General features: G+C 49.5%; 2 protein-coding genes across 7 annotated transcripts in view; both read left to right on the plus strand.

Moving 5' to 3' along the window:
- The first annotated feature begins 205 nt into the window (after positions 1-205).
- On the plus strand, positions 206-3,564 carry LOC122378320 (inhibitor of growth protein 4-like). Of its 6 annotated transcripts, none has more exons than XM_043359263.1 (2): positions 206-281; positions 2,182-3,564. In XM_043359263.1, exon 2 carries the CDS (start codon positions 2,277-2,279, stop codon positions 3,024-3,026), a length of 750 nt encoding a protein of 249 aa, XP_043215198.1. In that variant the 5' UTR covers positions 206-281; positions 2,182-2,276; the 3' UTR covers positions 3,027-3,564. The 6 variants fall into 6 exon arrangements, with proteins under 6 accessions (XP_043215198.1, XP_043215203.1, XP_043215201.1 ...); XM_043359268.1 differs by having other exon boundaries at positions 280-323; XM_043359266.1 differs by lacking the exon at positions 206-281 and adding an exon at positions 289-426.
- A 711-nt stretch (positions 3,565-4,275) lies between these two features.
- The window catches only part of LOC122378314 (four and a half LIM domains protein 2-like), a 190,101-nt gene continuing 179,123 nt past the window's right edge, over positions 4,276-15,253 (plus strand). The window contains exon 1 of the mRNA XM_043359253.1: positions 4,276-4,483. Within this exon, the coding sequence (XP_043215188.1) occupies positions 4,400-4,483 (84 nt within the window). The 5' untranslated portion in view covers positions 4,276-4,399. The remainder of the gene's footprint in view (positions 4,484-15,253) is intronic.

A 15,253-nucleotide genomic window follows, 5' to 3' on the forward strand; every position in this document is an offset into this window, starting at 1 on the left:
CCAGGTACGGGAATATGGCAGCAACCACGTTGAAAGCGGAATTACTTCAGTTTGACCAAAAAATGAGCTATCGGCGACCTCAAGCATTAGTCGTATTTTATGATGTATGATGCTATTTTGCCAAAAATTAAGAGAAAATATTCTTATTTTGCTGCAAAAATATACATGAAAATACTAGATTTTTTTTAGTTTTGAAAATCCAAGTAAAGTTTTTCCTACTTGTACAAACTGTGGATCAAAATTTTACGCAAGACAAACACATGCTGCCCGCGCGCCGATATGTTGAGGGTAGGCAGACAACTGAACCAGGGACAACTGAACCAGTAAAACTGAACCAGGGACAACTGAACCAGTGACAACGAACCAGTGACAACTGAACCAGCGACAACTGAACCAGCGACAACTGAACCAGGGACAACTGAACCAGTATGACAACTGAACCAGTGGACAACTGAACCAGTAGACAACTGAACCAGTAGACAACTGAACCAGTGACAACTGAACCAGTGACAACTGAACCAGTGACAACTGAACCAGTGACAACTGAACCAGTGACAACTGAACCAGTGGACAACTGAACCAGTAGACAACTGAACCAGTGACAACTGAACCAGTGGACAACTGAACCAGTGATGACTGAACCAGCGAACAACTGAACCAGTTCAGTTGTCCCTGGTTCAGCTGTCACTGGTTCAGTTGTCACTGGTTCAGTTGTCACTGGTTCAGTTGTCACTGGTTCAGTTGTCCTGGTTCAGTTGTCACTGGTTCAGTTGTCATGGAACCATGTTGAGTGAATTGATATGATTGATATTGATATCATTATTCTCCCCCCTGGATTGCATTCTCTTTGTACAGAACTACATAAGATGAGAAGATAAATTTGTGCATATTTTTAGACTGGTTTCCCTGGATGGGATCTTTTTATTTATGGTGAACTTGGTTGAAGAAGGTAGGCAAGGCAAAGATCAATTATCAAAGGCCGGTAGTAGGCTTTGACTTACTTATTTACGTACATACTTACGAAGTATGGAATTTGGATAGGCCAAAGGCCTTTAGAAACCTTTCTAGTCTAGTTTCTCGTGCGTCTGACTATTTGTCTGCGTGAGGGGTGTCGTGTGCGAGGACCGAGGTGTGCCCAGTTGCCTGTTGCAGTGGGTGGTCGAGCCTATTTTTGAACTGGTTCAGACTTCAGAGTGACAGCGCAGATATCGTGCCTGTCTCCATTATTACTTGAACTTTAACTGCATTTATCAATTGGAGCACTGGCGGATCCAGCCACCTGTCATGGGAGGGGCATTTTAGCGAAGGGTCCCAAGGTAGGGTGGCGGGTGCCCCTAAAACTAAAAACTCTTCGGATTTAGGCCACTATTTTTTGGGATTTGCCTAAATTTATTTTTAATTAATAATAAAAAATATATTCAAATTGAGCCTCATGCCGTTTTGGGCCCCCCCCCCCCCCAAAAAAAAATCATTGGAAATATGACCGAAGTTGACATTTTGTATGTACCTGGAAGGAAAATTTAACTTTTTAATTAATTGAAGTTGGTTTTAAAACAATGTCTGATGCGTAAGCATCCAATTTCGACAAGATTATGGGATTCTGAAGAAAATTTTGAAATTTTGAACCTCAAAAAACGCCAAAAATAACCTATCTGGCGGGAGGGGCATGCTTACATTGAATGCCCCTCCCAGATTTCTACGGGAGGGGCATTTGCCCCCAATGCCCCCCCTTGGATCCGCCAGTGAATTGGAGCACAGACTGAGTATTTTGTCATTATTTCGAAGCTTCTGTTATAACAGATAAACAATATAAATGATATTTGTATGTGAGATGGTTCTATAATTATTACCTATTGATGCTTTGGTTTGATCATTTGTTATTTTTACCTATAGTTATACTTATACCATATGCTAAGCTCAGATATCAATATCACCCTCTTTCCAGAAATGCAGTGCAAATCATCAATATAAAATGCACATTTTAGCTGGCTATTAGACTCCTAAAACTATTACACTGAATAGATGTCAAACTCTGCCATTTTATGATGACCTGAAGGCCATGTTACAGAATAAAAGGGCGATTGTGTCCTTTTGTGATATATTTCAGACCTGCTACTGCTTTGAACCATTTCTGAGTTATAATTTCTTATTGCTTCTTGTAATAATATCATTCTTTTTCAGACTGGCTGACAGCATGTCAGGTTTATGTGACAGTGAAAGGATTTAATTGACAGTCAAAGGATTTAATATAATCCTGGCTGCCATTACCTGTGACCATGGCACACTCAATTCACCTGGAGCATTACCTGGACAGTTTAGAGAGCCTGCCAGCTGAGCTGCGGCGCAACCTGACCCTGCTGCGTGACCTGGACGAGCGCGCAGAGGGCCTGTCGGGCAGCCTGGTGCGCGAGGCCGACCGGTACTCGGCCGAGGTGGCCGGACTGGAGGCGAGCGGCCGCCGCCACCAGCTGGCCGCCATCGACCAGCTGCACACCAAGCTGCGCGAGCTGGCCGACGACAAGGTGCAGCTGGCCATCCAGACGTACGAGCTGGTGGACAAACACATCCGCCGGCTCGACTCGGACCTGGCGCTCTTCGAGTCCGAGATCAAACAGAAGGGACTCGGCGCGCGCGGCCGCTCCACCGACGAGTCGGGCAAAAAGGCGGCGCGCAAGAAGAGCGACGGTCGCCGGCGGCGCAAGTCCTCCTCGGACGAGGGATCGCCTCCACCGCAGAAGCGCGGCCGCAAGTCGGCGTCGGGCGCGGCGGCGGCCGGCGAGGAGGGAGCGGCGCCGACGGAGCTCAGCCTGGGCATCACGCACCCGTCGGACGTGCTGGACATGCCGGTGGACCCGAACGAGCCGACCTACTGCCTCTGCCACCAGGTCTCCTACGGCGAGATGATCGGCTGTGACAACCTCGACTGTCCCATCGAGTGGTTCCACTTCGCCTGTGTCGGACTCACCACAAAACCCAAGGGCAAGTGGTTCTGTCCAAAGTGTAACCAGGACAAGAAGAAAAAGTGATTGGGCCGTTAATGGAGAGCTCATGATTTCCAAACGAGCTCATGATATCCAAACGTGCCTGACCTATGAGAGGTGAGTTTTGTACGATTTTTTCCCAACTGTTTTGCTAGTGATATTTGGAGGAGGCATTTCTTTTTGCCGTAGCATAACGTGCAGTGCCGTCTGAGTTATCGACCCATGTAACATTCATCTTCATTGCATTGTATCATGAGTTACACTTCGCATTACGCGATGTAGTCTTTGATGAGTCACTTATGCTGGTAGGGAACACTTTTTTTTTGCACCCCGAGAGCAGCTGAAAGACGGTAGCTTAACAGGCACCTATGTCGTGGTTTTGGCTACGATGAAACTCATGTTGTCTTGAGACTCGATGATTTAGTATCAGTTTGCAATGCTCAACGTCCTTACATCTGCCGTTTTGCGTTAGGTAATTATCACTACAGGTTGCAGCGTCATTTCGATATACTTTAAGCTCAGCTTGGCTGATATTCAGTCCCATCATGTAATGTGACATTGAACAATACACCTCATGCCATTCTAACGACTGTGGGGACTGGGATCAGGGACGGCGGGGACTTGGGAGGGACACTGAATACTACCGACTTCTTTTTGGAGTGCAACTGAAGCTACGCCAGTGTTTCATTTGTAGTTTCAAATACCATGGAATTGCCGGATATCCCTCTAGAATAGCGTACCAAGAATTTTCGAATAATTTTCCTTTTAGTTGACAATTGATGCCTTTAATTGATCACCCCTTTGGTAATCCAACCGATTTCTAATTAACTTTTAGTCCATATCGTGCATTAGAAACGTTCACCTCATTTCATCTGCGGGACCAAGAGTTGATCCTTTATGGCCTCGCTCGACCCACGTCGCTTCCCGTTTTGGTAGTAGGTACTGCCAAGTGGTTGTTTTTCTACGGCCGACTGTCTGGTTTTGTAGGATGTAAGGCCCACACGGCGTTATTTGTTGTCGTGACCCGTGTATAACCCGTTGGAACCACCCACCTACCGCACCACACCTGTCGTTACGGGAATGAACATGGGGTTAAGATGGCACCATGAACTCCAGGGCCTCTTTTGTGGAAATGCTGCACGGCAAACATTCAACATTTCCCACCCGAATATCTCTGCTCTGTCCATAGCAGCAACCCACATACCGTCTGGCCGCCACGCCCCTGTCCGTCCCATCCGCCCACCCTCATACCTATGTATCCCCACATCCTCCCATTTTCCCACCCACAGGGGGCGGCCGTCGCATGGCAGCCGGCCGACAGTCACGTGACCTGCCGGGCGTGTCATCAGCGGCGTCACGTGACCGCGGCGGCCCGGCGGCCGGCCGGCCCGCGCGCGGCTCGGCGAGTAGTCGTCGCAATGGCCGGTGTGGGGAAACACGTGCGGATCCTGGAGCCACCGCTCAACCCGCACCGGGCGCTGCCGGGCCTCTACAGCGAGCAGGTGGGTCCGACGGCCGCCGTCACTGGGGAGGCCGGGAGGTCAGCCGACGTGCCGCACACCTGTGGCCGGGCAGACGGGACCGAGCCGGTGTGGGAGACAGAGACAGCGGGACTCAGGTCTCGCTCGATGTCTCTCTCCACGCTCCGTTTCTCTCAACACCCGGCGGTCGCGCTGCCGCCAGTGGCGGGCATGCACCGGAAAAAGGAACAGTCAGCACGGCTGCGACTGCGGCGGGGAGGTGGTTCGGGGTACGGACGTGCCGTCATGCCGACCACACGGCTCTCCGTGACTGACCCGACCTAGCAGGGGGCTGGGGTGGACCGGACCGACCGGCAGCTGGGACCGTGGGCCACCGTGACAGACGGGATAGGATGGTCCACAGCTCACTGCTCGATGGACTGATAGACAAGCACCGGGCCGACAGACATACAGGGCTGCTTAGAGTGGGCCCTTCCAGTGACCTGCCTCGACCCTGTGAACCGTGACCTGGTGAAGCTAGTCGAACATCTGTGAACCGTTAGCGCTTTTTACCGACGCTGTCAGCTGCGAGCCGGCCGAGCTGACCGGGACGGGCTCAGTTCGCCTGTGGGCTGTCGCAGACGGGAGGATGTTACCTGAATGTTACCACGCTGCGTGCACAGCTGTGCACCGGTAACAGTGACCGCTCATCTGTGAGGTATTCACTGAAAGCAGCGACAGGTGCATCCACTCGGCCGGGTATCAGTGACCCCTGTCACCCCGTGGTGACCTCAGTGACACCGTGCGGTCACAGCCGTCGGTATACACCGAACCAAAACACCGCCCCGTCGCACCCATCCCTCCCCTCCCTCCCCTTCCCTCGCCAGGCCTCCGCCCAGTTCAGGAACGCAGGCTGGCCGGGCGAGGGCGCGGCGCACCGAGCGATGCGCGGACGGCGCGTATTGAAGGTCGCTCGGCCGCCCGGGGCGCCGATTGCCGTGTGCCGAACAGCTGTAATCGGAGGAGCTCGCTGTCTGTGGAGTGGGGCGTCGCCGGTGGGGCGGTAGCGCGATCGCGATCCTCGCCGGGTGGGTCGCGACTGCGAGTTGACGAGGGAGGTGGCGTGGGAGGGGTGTCCATCGGGAGGAGGTGACGGGACTTGCTCTTCTCGGCACCCTCTCCGCCACCACCCTTCCTCTTATGTTCCCTTCTCCAAAATTATTCTGGGCCTTTATACGAGCGAATTTATTGGTCGGTGTTGAAAGACCTGCGAACAATCCATTGACGGTTGTGATTCTCCTCTGGGTAACACTTGACCCAGGAAGTTTTTGCAGTTGAGTTCTGGCTAATGTGAGCTGGGTCATGGCGACTGATCTGTTGGGCTTTTCTGCCCTCTGATGTGGGTCACCAAGCTAGCACAGCTGTGCCGCCATCTCACCCGGCCGTCCCTCCCCTCGCACCTGTGGGCGTGGTCGGGCGGGGCTCGGCCAGTCGGCCTAACCTCCGCCGAACAGCACCACATTGCACGCTGGGCCGACGGACCGGAAAAGCGCTAGAAATACCCCCAAGAGTGACTTTCCACACTATGAACAAAATATGTATCATTCGATCCCAAATTGATCAAAGCATACGATTCTGATGCCATTTTTGCCCTAAGGTCGAAATTGAGGTGATCAGTTGTCACCAAACACAAGACTATTTAGACCCGCTAGTGGCCACCACATTCGCCGATTTTAATGCCAATCTTTAGTTGATATTTATTAGTTGACCAGTTGTCGTTTTGAACGCAATTTTCTGTCAGACTAGTTCAGGGCACTGTTGTTCACTGTACCAACAACATTCTTACATATTGCATCGCTTTTCTGCAAGATAAGCTAGCTTTTTGCAAGCAGCTGCAGGACCTAAATAGAAATCATATCTAAATTTTTAAATAGACTTATATAAAAACGTTATTTCGAGCGGCTAAAAATGAACATCTTATACTAGCCTCTGATTACTCATCTTTCGTTCCATGTAGGTGCTTTGCTGCTTTTCCCTGCTACTTTTCGAGATATGCGCCAGTAAACCATATGATGTAGGGGCAATTGTCACCTCGCCGCTCTACTGACGGCCTGGCGCTCTTTAAAGCGCCGAAATTTATGAAAAACGAATGTTTATAATCTGAATAAAATATATGTCCCTGAGCTCAGAATTGATCAACGCACACAATGCTGTCAAAATTTTTGGGCCAAAGTCAATAATTAAGTCATTATGAACCCCCAAACACAAGTCAGTGATAATCAACAACAACTTGCTCTTTAGTTAGACTTTTTGAGAAATGTTATTTCGAGCCGCTAAAGATGAGCATGTCATGCAAACAACTAATCAATTGTCTGCCATGCCCTATTGACGATTATTGCCTATTACTGCTACTTTTCGAGATATCGTCTGCTTAGTCACCTGAAATGGCTGCTATGCCACCCTACCGCGGTAGGGTGGCATAGCAGCTATATCAGGTGACTTAGCAGACGATATCTCGAAAAGTAGCAGTAATAGGCAATAATCGTCAATAGGGCATGGCAGACAATTGACTATACTCTGTTCCGTTTCAAGTTTGCAGCCGAAGTGCCATGCTGAAAGCAGTGCGTGATTTCTGTATATACAGCTCTTACATTTTAAGACGCAAATTCTTGAGCGGAGGAGCGATCAGCCGAAGAAACTCCGACTGCAAGCTTGATATGGAACAGACTATAGTTGTTTGCATGACATGCTCATCTTTAGCGGCTCGAAATAACATTTCTCAAAAAGTCTAACTAAAGAGCAAGTTGTTGTTGATTATCACTGACTTGTGTTTGGGGGTTCATAATGACTTAATTATTGACTTTGGCCCAAAAATTTTGACAGCATTGTGTGCGTTGATCAATTCTGAGCTCAGGGACATATATTTTATTCAGATTATAAACATTCGTTTTTCATAAATTTCAGCGCTTTAACCCTATTCCTGGCGGGCTCCGCCGGGACAAGAAACTGGCGGGGGGGGGGGGGCCGATTCGGCCCCCCCTGAGATCTCGAGAACGAAGCAAGATAGCGACAAGCGGTAAACGGCATCGGATACGCACGGCCAGGATCTACAATTTTTACAAAGGTCATTTTCAGGTCAGGTCAAAGATGACGTCACAGGGGTCGAAAAAGTCAAAATGGCGGCGCTAGATATGGAGAGTTTTTCTCGAATAACTTTCGAATTAGTCAAGATAGGAACAAACTAAGGGCATCATCGTGATCCTCTCGTCAATCCGCATCGAATGATAGATATGTTGACCTCGAAAGGTCAAGGTCAAAGGTTGACCTCAGGTCACGTGACCTCGAGGTCATCATGTATATCATTCGATGCGTCTTGACGAGCTGAACACAATGAGACCATCCACGCGTCTGTATCTTGTTCCTGTACGGAGTTATTGGCCAAAAACCTTTGGTGACCTTTGATGACGTCACATGACCTCACAGCTGCCCAACAGCAAAACAGACCTCAAGGTAGTGAAGGTTGATCGTATATGAAGTCATGTATGGTATATGGGGCCATTCCGACCCGTTTTAGTGGTAAAAACAGGGAGTTGATTTTTCCCCCATTGACTTATAATGGGGAGGTCGCGAAATTGACCTGACCTTAGGTCACCGATATCAAAATTCCGAGATATACAAATTGCACATACTGGTACCCTAACTAAACCCTGAAGAGAAGAAATTGATCGGTCAAAAACTCTAGCTCTGGCGTGATTGCAAACTTTTCTGAGGTAGGGTCACCAAACCGCCTCTGGTGACCTGACCTGAGGTCAGATCAACTCAAAATTTTCAGACATGTTGCGTAGAAGCCTTTTAGGAAAAGTCAGAAAATTTGAGCTTCCTAGCTCAACGCGTTTGGGAGAAATAACCAAAAAACCTCAGGGGGGGGGGGGCTCCTGAGGCCCCCCCCGCCAGGAATAGGGTTAAAGAGCGCCGGGCCGTCAGTAGAGCGGCGAGGTGACAATTGCCCCTACATCATGTGGTTGACTGGCGCATATCTCGAAAAGTAGCAGGGAAAAGCAGCAAAGCACCTATATGGAACGAAAGATGAGTAATCAGAGGCTAGTATAAGATGTTCATTTTTAGCCGCTCGAAATAACGTTTTTATAAAAGTCTATTTAAAAATTTAGATATGATTTCTATTTAGGTATTGTAGCTGCTTGCAAAAAGCTAGCTTATCTTGCAGAAAAGCAATGCAATATGTAAGAATGTTGTTGGTACAGTGAACAACAGCGCGCTGAACTATGTAGTCTGACAGAAAATTGCGTTCAAAACGACAACTGGTCAACTAATAAATATCAACTAAAGATTGGCATTAAAATCGGCGAATGTGGTACCACTAGCGGGTCTAAATAGTCTTGTGTTTGGTGACAACTGACCACCTCAATTTCGACCTTAGGGCAAAAATGGCATCAGAATCGTATGCTTTGATCAATTTGGGATCGAATGATACATATTTTGCTCATATTGTGGAAAGTCACTCTTGGGGGTATTTCTAGCGCTTTTCCGGTCCGCCGGCCCAGCGTGTGCATTGGTCCGAACAGTAGTGCGGATCTGAAATTAGCTGCAGACTGTGGGTAACGTATAGGTACTCGGTTTTCAACAGATAGCTGGACTTTCCTTCATAAATGCGCACGTTGATTGTTCTCAATGATGCTGTTCAGTGGACGGTACTATTATGTTTGTGTAACACTACTTGGGTCGCTCGCTCCGTGGTGATAATTGGTGACATGGTTTCAAGTGTAGGTGGTTGTTTCACCATGTGTGGTGATTTCGTCACTCCCAAACTCATCCACCGGGCTGCAGTCAGGGTTGTCCACAGTAAATTGTTGGATGATTTAAACATGGCAAATAAACGGCTTCAGGAAGGCAAAACTGGACCGTTTGAGGTATCATGCGTATCCTGTCTTGAGGGATCCGTTTTGTCTTATATTCAACAAGTTGATCGATGATTGGTGACATTTGAATTGAATGACAACACAAAGTCAGTGTGAAGCCATGGCGGTTTGACACGCTTCTTAGGAAGAAATTCTTTTTATAATCGGATCTCCATTTTGTTATCATTTCATTCAATATTTAACCCGCGCCGGGCCGGGGGGTGTTTGGACACCCCCTGCGGTTTTTCGCAGATATCTCAAACGTTTTTGGCACACCTGTTCGTGCATCTTTTCCGCACTTGTGAAAATTTCAGACCCAGGTCGCCTTAGGTCAGGTCACCAGGTCACGCCAAGTGACCTCACCTCAGAAAAAAAATAAGAATGCTCGTCATAGCTACACCGACTGAGCGATTGCCTTGAAACTTTCAGCGATTGATTAGAGCAACACTATCTATAAAATGTATATCTGAATTTTGCTATCGGTGACCTAAGGTCAGGTCAATTTTGCGGCCTCTCCATTATAAGTCAATGGGAGAAAATTGAAAAGCGTCTGGTTTGCACGAACGCAATTCTAGACACTCTCAAACATCGAGATGTAGGTAAAATTGACACACTGAACCGGAAAATGGCACTAGTGACCCCTCGTTATGTCCCCGAGGTCATCTCAGGTCACGAACAGAATCTTAACAGTTTTTCGCTAATAACTTCTAATAGAGGCGTGTTAGAGCTCTGAAAACGCCTTAGATGTGTTCGGCTCGACGTTGCGGATCGACTGATATGCAACATGACCTTTCTGGTCAGGTCATGACCTTGACCTGAGGTCAAATTTTCAAGTTGACCTCTCAAGGTCAACTTATAGTTTATTCGAGGCGTCTCGACGAGAGGAACACGATGCTGGCAAAAGTAATGTCATGGCTCTTTGGAGTCAAAAGTTATTGCCGAAAAATGTTTTTCGTAAAAACGGCTATTTTTGGAGTTTTTGCCCTCTGGAGGCTAAACCGTTGACCTGAGGTCAAATCTGAGGACATCATTCAGAAAGGTCTGTAAAAGGGCTATCGAATGCGCTTTTCCGCGGCGCTGTAGCTCTATCGGTTCCCGAGATAGCCGTCGGCAGTTTCCAAAATGTTGAAATAGTCAACATTTTACCTTTGGTGACCTCTGGTGACCTGACCTTTGTCCTGACCCTAAAAATGACCCAGTGTTTTCGTCCTTATTTTGGACGTTCTTTCGATTGCCGCTTACCGCGTGTCGCTACGTGGCCCAGGAGCCGAGTAAGACGGGGGGGGGGGGGGTGTTCAGACACCCCCACCCCCCGGCCCGGCGCGGAATCTATGAGCACCGGCCCGGCGTGGGTTAATATTCGATATTCGATGATCGGGTTCCGCCACTCGATATTTTGTTAGACAAGTCGTGGGAACCGATGGAGCTGTGAAAATTACCCTGGGAACCGGTGAGCTCATCTGATGACTTTGTGGTGGTGTGAGCTGTGAGGTTTCACTTCACGCTGGCCCGAATGTGGATACGTTGGTTGACATCAGGGTTACTTGATGGTCTGAGGACTGCCATCAAACAGTGATATAGTTTGCTGATGGTCTGAGTCTGACGTTCGAATAGCCCGGTATCCTGTTGATCTGAATTGCTATATCGGACAGCTCAGGACGCTGATGGTCTGAGGGCTGCAATAATACGGCTCCCCTATGATCTGACAGCCGCCGACATCACCTGAATCAAGCCTGTGGCCGCTGGGCTGGCCGCCTCGTCTCCCTCTGTGATGTTTATTACCGGGCTGCGTTTGCTACCGTCATTTGGCTTTAAGTTTTCCGTGTTTGGATATTAACGTTTTTTTTAGAGCTGTGCAATGGTTCATGTGTAGGTGCCATAATTTTTTAGCTCAGAGAGAGAGTTTCAACATGGAAATCTCCACTCAACTGCCAGGAGCCGAGTAGTAAAATAACAGCTTAGATTCAAAGCTTCAAAGCTTTTATGAATGATAAAATCGTCAAACACTGCTGGCCCGAGCTGTCAGCACGAAACCAATCCTAGAACGTCAGCCGGAGATACATCATACACGAACACAAATTGGTCAAAGTTATTTCGTTCTTACATGCATCAATCACGTCTTTCCTGGAAAGCGCCCAATATTGCAGACGGGCCCGTGCTACAACAGCACGCACTGCTCCTGGCTTACGAGTATTTAGACGTCGGTAAGCACGCTCCGTAGAATAACTTGTAGGCATGCCTCTCAGTCGCATCTCTAGAAGCGTTGGCGCAGGCTAGTACCGTCACCAGGACCCAGGACAGGGACGGACAGAGGTCCGTCGTGTCTCACCGCGCGTCGGTGACGCCCATAATCCTACCGCTATGCAGCTCCCGCCTCCGTCGCCGCCCTCTTCTGTACGTGTCGCAGTGTCGTGGCCTGTCACGATGACATCCTGGTTCGCCGCCTCCCGGATAAGAGAGTGAGCTGTGTCACAGTCCATGGTCTTTTGAGCTTGGTGGGGGTGTTTCACTACCTTTCCTGCCGCTGCCAGCTTTACTTTTTGTTCCGGCTGGCCGGAACCATCACAAGGGACATGGTCCTGACCACATTTGTCCGTACTCTGCCCTTGAATAGTACCCAACAAATACCCAGTCTGTACCCTGGTTGTACTCTGAATGCACCCTCATCCAAACACTGTCTTTATCAGTCCCGACCCGTGCGCTTGCGGTCTGCCGGTCTGCATAGCTGTTCTGTGGGCTGAGCGATGGCTCTTTCTGGCATGCATCACAGTATCGCTATGCACTTTGTATACACACACACGGTGTTTGTGATTCTTCATCTGGACAAGGCGCGCCATAGCATACTGGATCTAATGTTGGTTTCAGTTTTGATTAATTTAACTCAAACAAGACAGCAAGAAACATTCGATTTATGCCAATCAACTCGCCGTTGATTCCAATGTTAAGGCCCCTAGTACCGCCCTTTTCAGCGGCACCGCCCTGCTCGTGCTCTTCTCCACTAAAAAGCTTTCATAACCTTTTCGCTGAACCGTGCACTGCAGAGTTATTCTGATTTGAATTCCAGCCTTGGATGGAGCAGAAGCCTCAGATCGAGCTTCCCGACAGGATTTGCCACTGTCGCTATCAGCTGACCCCTGTCACCGCAGCCCGCAGATATATCGCGTGTCGCCAGACAGGACGCAGACTGCGATCATTTTTTAGCGGAGCATATAAATCCTGCGTAAATATTCTTCGAGGTCCAGGGTGTTGTACCTGCTTGATTTGTCTTCTGAGATAAAGCGTTGGAATTTTTTTTTTCAGGTATGGAAGATATAAAACAGCATGTCAAGTTTCCGACTCGCAGATGTGTGCGCCTTTTATGAGCCAAATACCTATCACCATCTTTCATGACGGCTCTGTAACATTGGCAAAAAAAGAAAGAATAAACATCTCGCAAGAGATAAAGCGACAAAGTTTGTGGTCTCGTGTAAGCTGCTTGGTGTCAGCCTAATCAACCCTTTCAAAAGTCAACCCTTTTGTGATAGCTGCCGAATGAATGGTCTGCTCAGTGGCTCGATATCCTTTACCGTCGGCTCGTGACCGTCTGGCTGTGTTTTTATTTGGACGACACCGGGTGCGGAGGGGGCAGGATGCGGTGTGGACGGCCCGTTACCCAGTGCCGGAACGGGGAGGAAGACCGTCAGACGGCGACGGTTCCGGGCGGACAGTTTTAGCGGCGCGCGCTGGAAGATGACGGTTTTCCTCGGGCTCCGTGTATCCTCCCGGGGAACCACCTGTACGGCGCGTCACGGCGAATCACGGACACAGTTCGTGCTGGGAACAGCGCCGGGACTCACGGCTCAGCAGCAAACTCGTGATGTGCTCAGCCGTGACCCAGTTCCGGAGGGGCGGTCTTCGTATCTGATGGCGAGAATTTCGCTGATGGAAAGATTCTGATTTGTACACTGTGCAGTGCAGTGTGCGCGACTATTCTCTGCATAAGCCGGTCCGAGCTCTCCTTGGTGCTCTGTTGGCGCGCCGTGGCGCAGTCGGTGTCGACTGTCGGTACAGCGTTGACTCCGTGTGGTACTCTGTCCTTGTGAATCCTTCCATTCAAAAGATTCAGATAAAATTTATTAAACGAAATTCTGCATTATGATAGCGTATTGCTTGAATGGATGCTGGGTTCCTTGTAAGGAGCCAAAAGAGAAGTTCGACTTACATGCTCTCCGACACCTCATACCTACAAACTAGACAATAGAGATATACCATTGTCGCGTCGTAGTGATTGTCACCGGAGAGTTTTTCAACACTGTCATCGCTCAACGCTGCAGTGTAAAACTCGAAGAGGAAATGGAGCTACTTATCCGGAAAGAAGAGTCAGAGCACATTCTGCCCAGACCAGTCATCACCGACTGTCGCCACCTGCAACTCAGTCAGGCACTGAATGTCATTGGTCGGCAACAGTAGGTAACCGGTCGTCAGCAGTCACAAGTTCAGCAGAACCCTCGTCGTTTTCTCCCCGGGAAGCTTTTCAACAACACTCAGACTAATTCTCCAAAAACGACCAACCGGCGAGCCGATAAATCCCAGCTGCTAAGCTGATAACTCCCAGCCGCTTGACCGGCATATCCCATTCAGATGACTGTAAACTCCGAGCTGTTTGGTGGAGGACTCCGTCACTCCACCTCCTGCTTGATGCTTCCGTGCTCAGCAGGTCCCCAATCACTATGCATTGTGTTGGCCCTTCCTTAGTACCGCCGACCGACCGCAACGGCGTCGGTTTTTCTGAGGTGTCGTTTTTGTCCGGATATCAGCTGGCGTGCCCCCTGCCGTTACTGAGCCGAAATTGATGCTATGTCGGGCTGTATCGCCGTTCGAAGCCAGTGCAATCACCGACTGTGTGTCGCTGTCGGCGAGCTGCCCCGTCTGCCGGACAGGCTGTTGGTCGCGACTCGCCGATGAGGCGATAATGACAACGCCCCGATGTGACGGCGACGCCCGGCGGCACCGGTAGACCGGGCGGAGGGCGGTGGCCGGACGGACAAGTGCCGGGTGTCCCCCGGTGTCACCCGGGGGGTCTGATCGGATTTGTGGGTGCCTTGCTGTGTCGCTACCACTCCAGACTGGTGTGCAGCAATGGCAGGTGATATGATGCAATGTCTGCAATGGGACGACTGCTCTAAGCCATAGAATGCCCCGGAAAATCCCAGGTAACTGGAACGCCGAACACGAAAACATCGCTCGGCTCACGTGGATGGCGTGGATGACATGAAGAAGCGAATTCTATTTTTATTTTTGCCGGTCAATCACTTCGTACACAAGTCACAATGGATGCCCACTTCAGTTTTGTAGAGTTGAGAGTTGAGACCATGAAGTATGCCACTATCATAGCCAATTAAGTGGCAGTGCTGCTTCTTCACGGAATTCCACAATCTGATAATGATGCTTGTTTTGCCATTTCAATGGTCTCTGACATTCATTTTTTGTGCATGTTACTACATTTAACCAAAGCCATTTACCCAAATCTTGCTGCTTGCGCTGCAATACTGTACGATGACTGAAGCACCGTTCCGCCATCGGAAGGTAATCGCGTAGAGCGCGTCGCGGGTGTGGGGGACAACTCGGCACAGCACAGGTACGATGCCGTCACGCGCGAGTCACGCTGTCTCATGTGGCCCATGGTTCCGTTTGGCAATAAAACTAAATCACAGCCCGAACCGAACAGCGACGCCTCGCTGGCGGGATCACGCTTATCTTCCCCGGCAACACGCTGACAAGTCTGTGGCGTGTGGTGCTCGGATCGTTAATGCGATAACCCGCGGGAAAGGAGGGCACACGACGGGCGCAAACGTTCACCTTGGATGGGCAGACGTCATGCTGAGAATTGCGGGACGGAGAAAAGTCCGTCACGATA

The sequence above is a fragment of the Amphibalanus amphitrite genome, unplaced genomic scaffold (assembly GCF_019059575.1).
Source record: "Amphibalanus amphitrite isolate SeventyFive unplaced genomic scaffold, NRLGWU_Aamphi_draft 000057F_arrow, whole genome shotgun sequence".
NCBI lineage: Eukaryota > Metazoa > Arthropoda > Thecostraca > Balanomorpha > Balanidae > Amphibalanus > Amphibalanus amphitrite.

Bases quoted from the DNA above. Each gene is read 5' to 3' on its own strand.
- LOC122378320 (XM_043359263.1), top strand. From the start codon at position 2,277: ATGGCACACTCAATTCACCTGGAGCATTACCTGGACAGTTTAGAGAGC.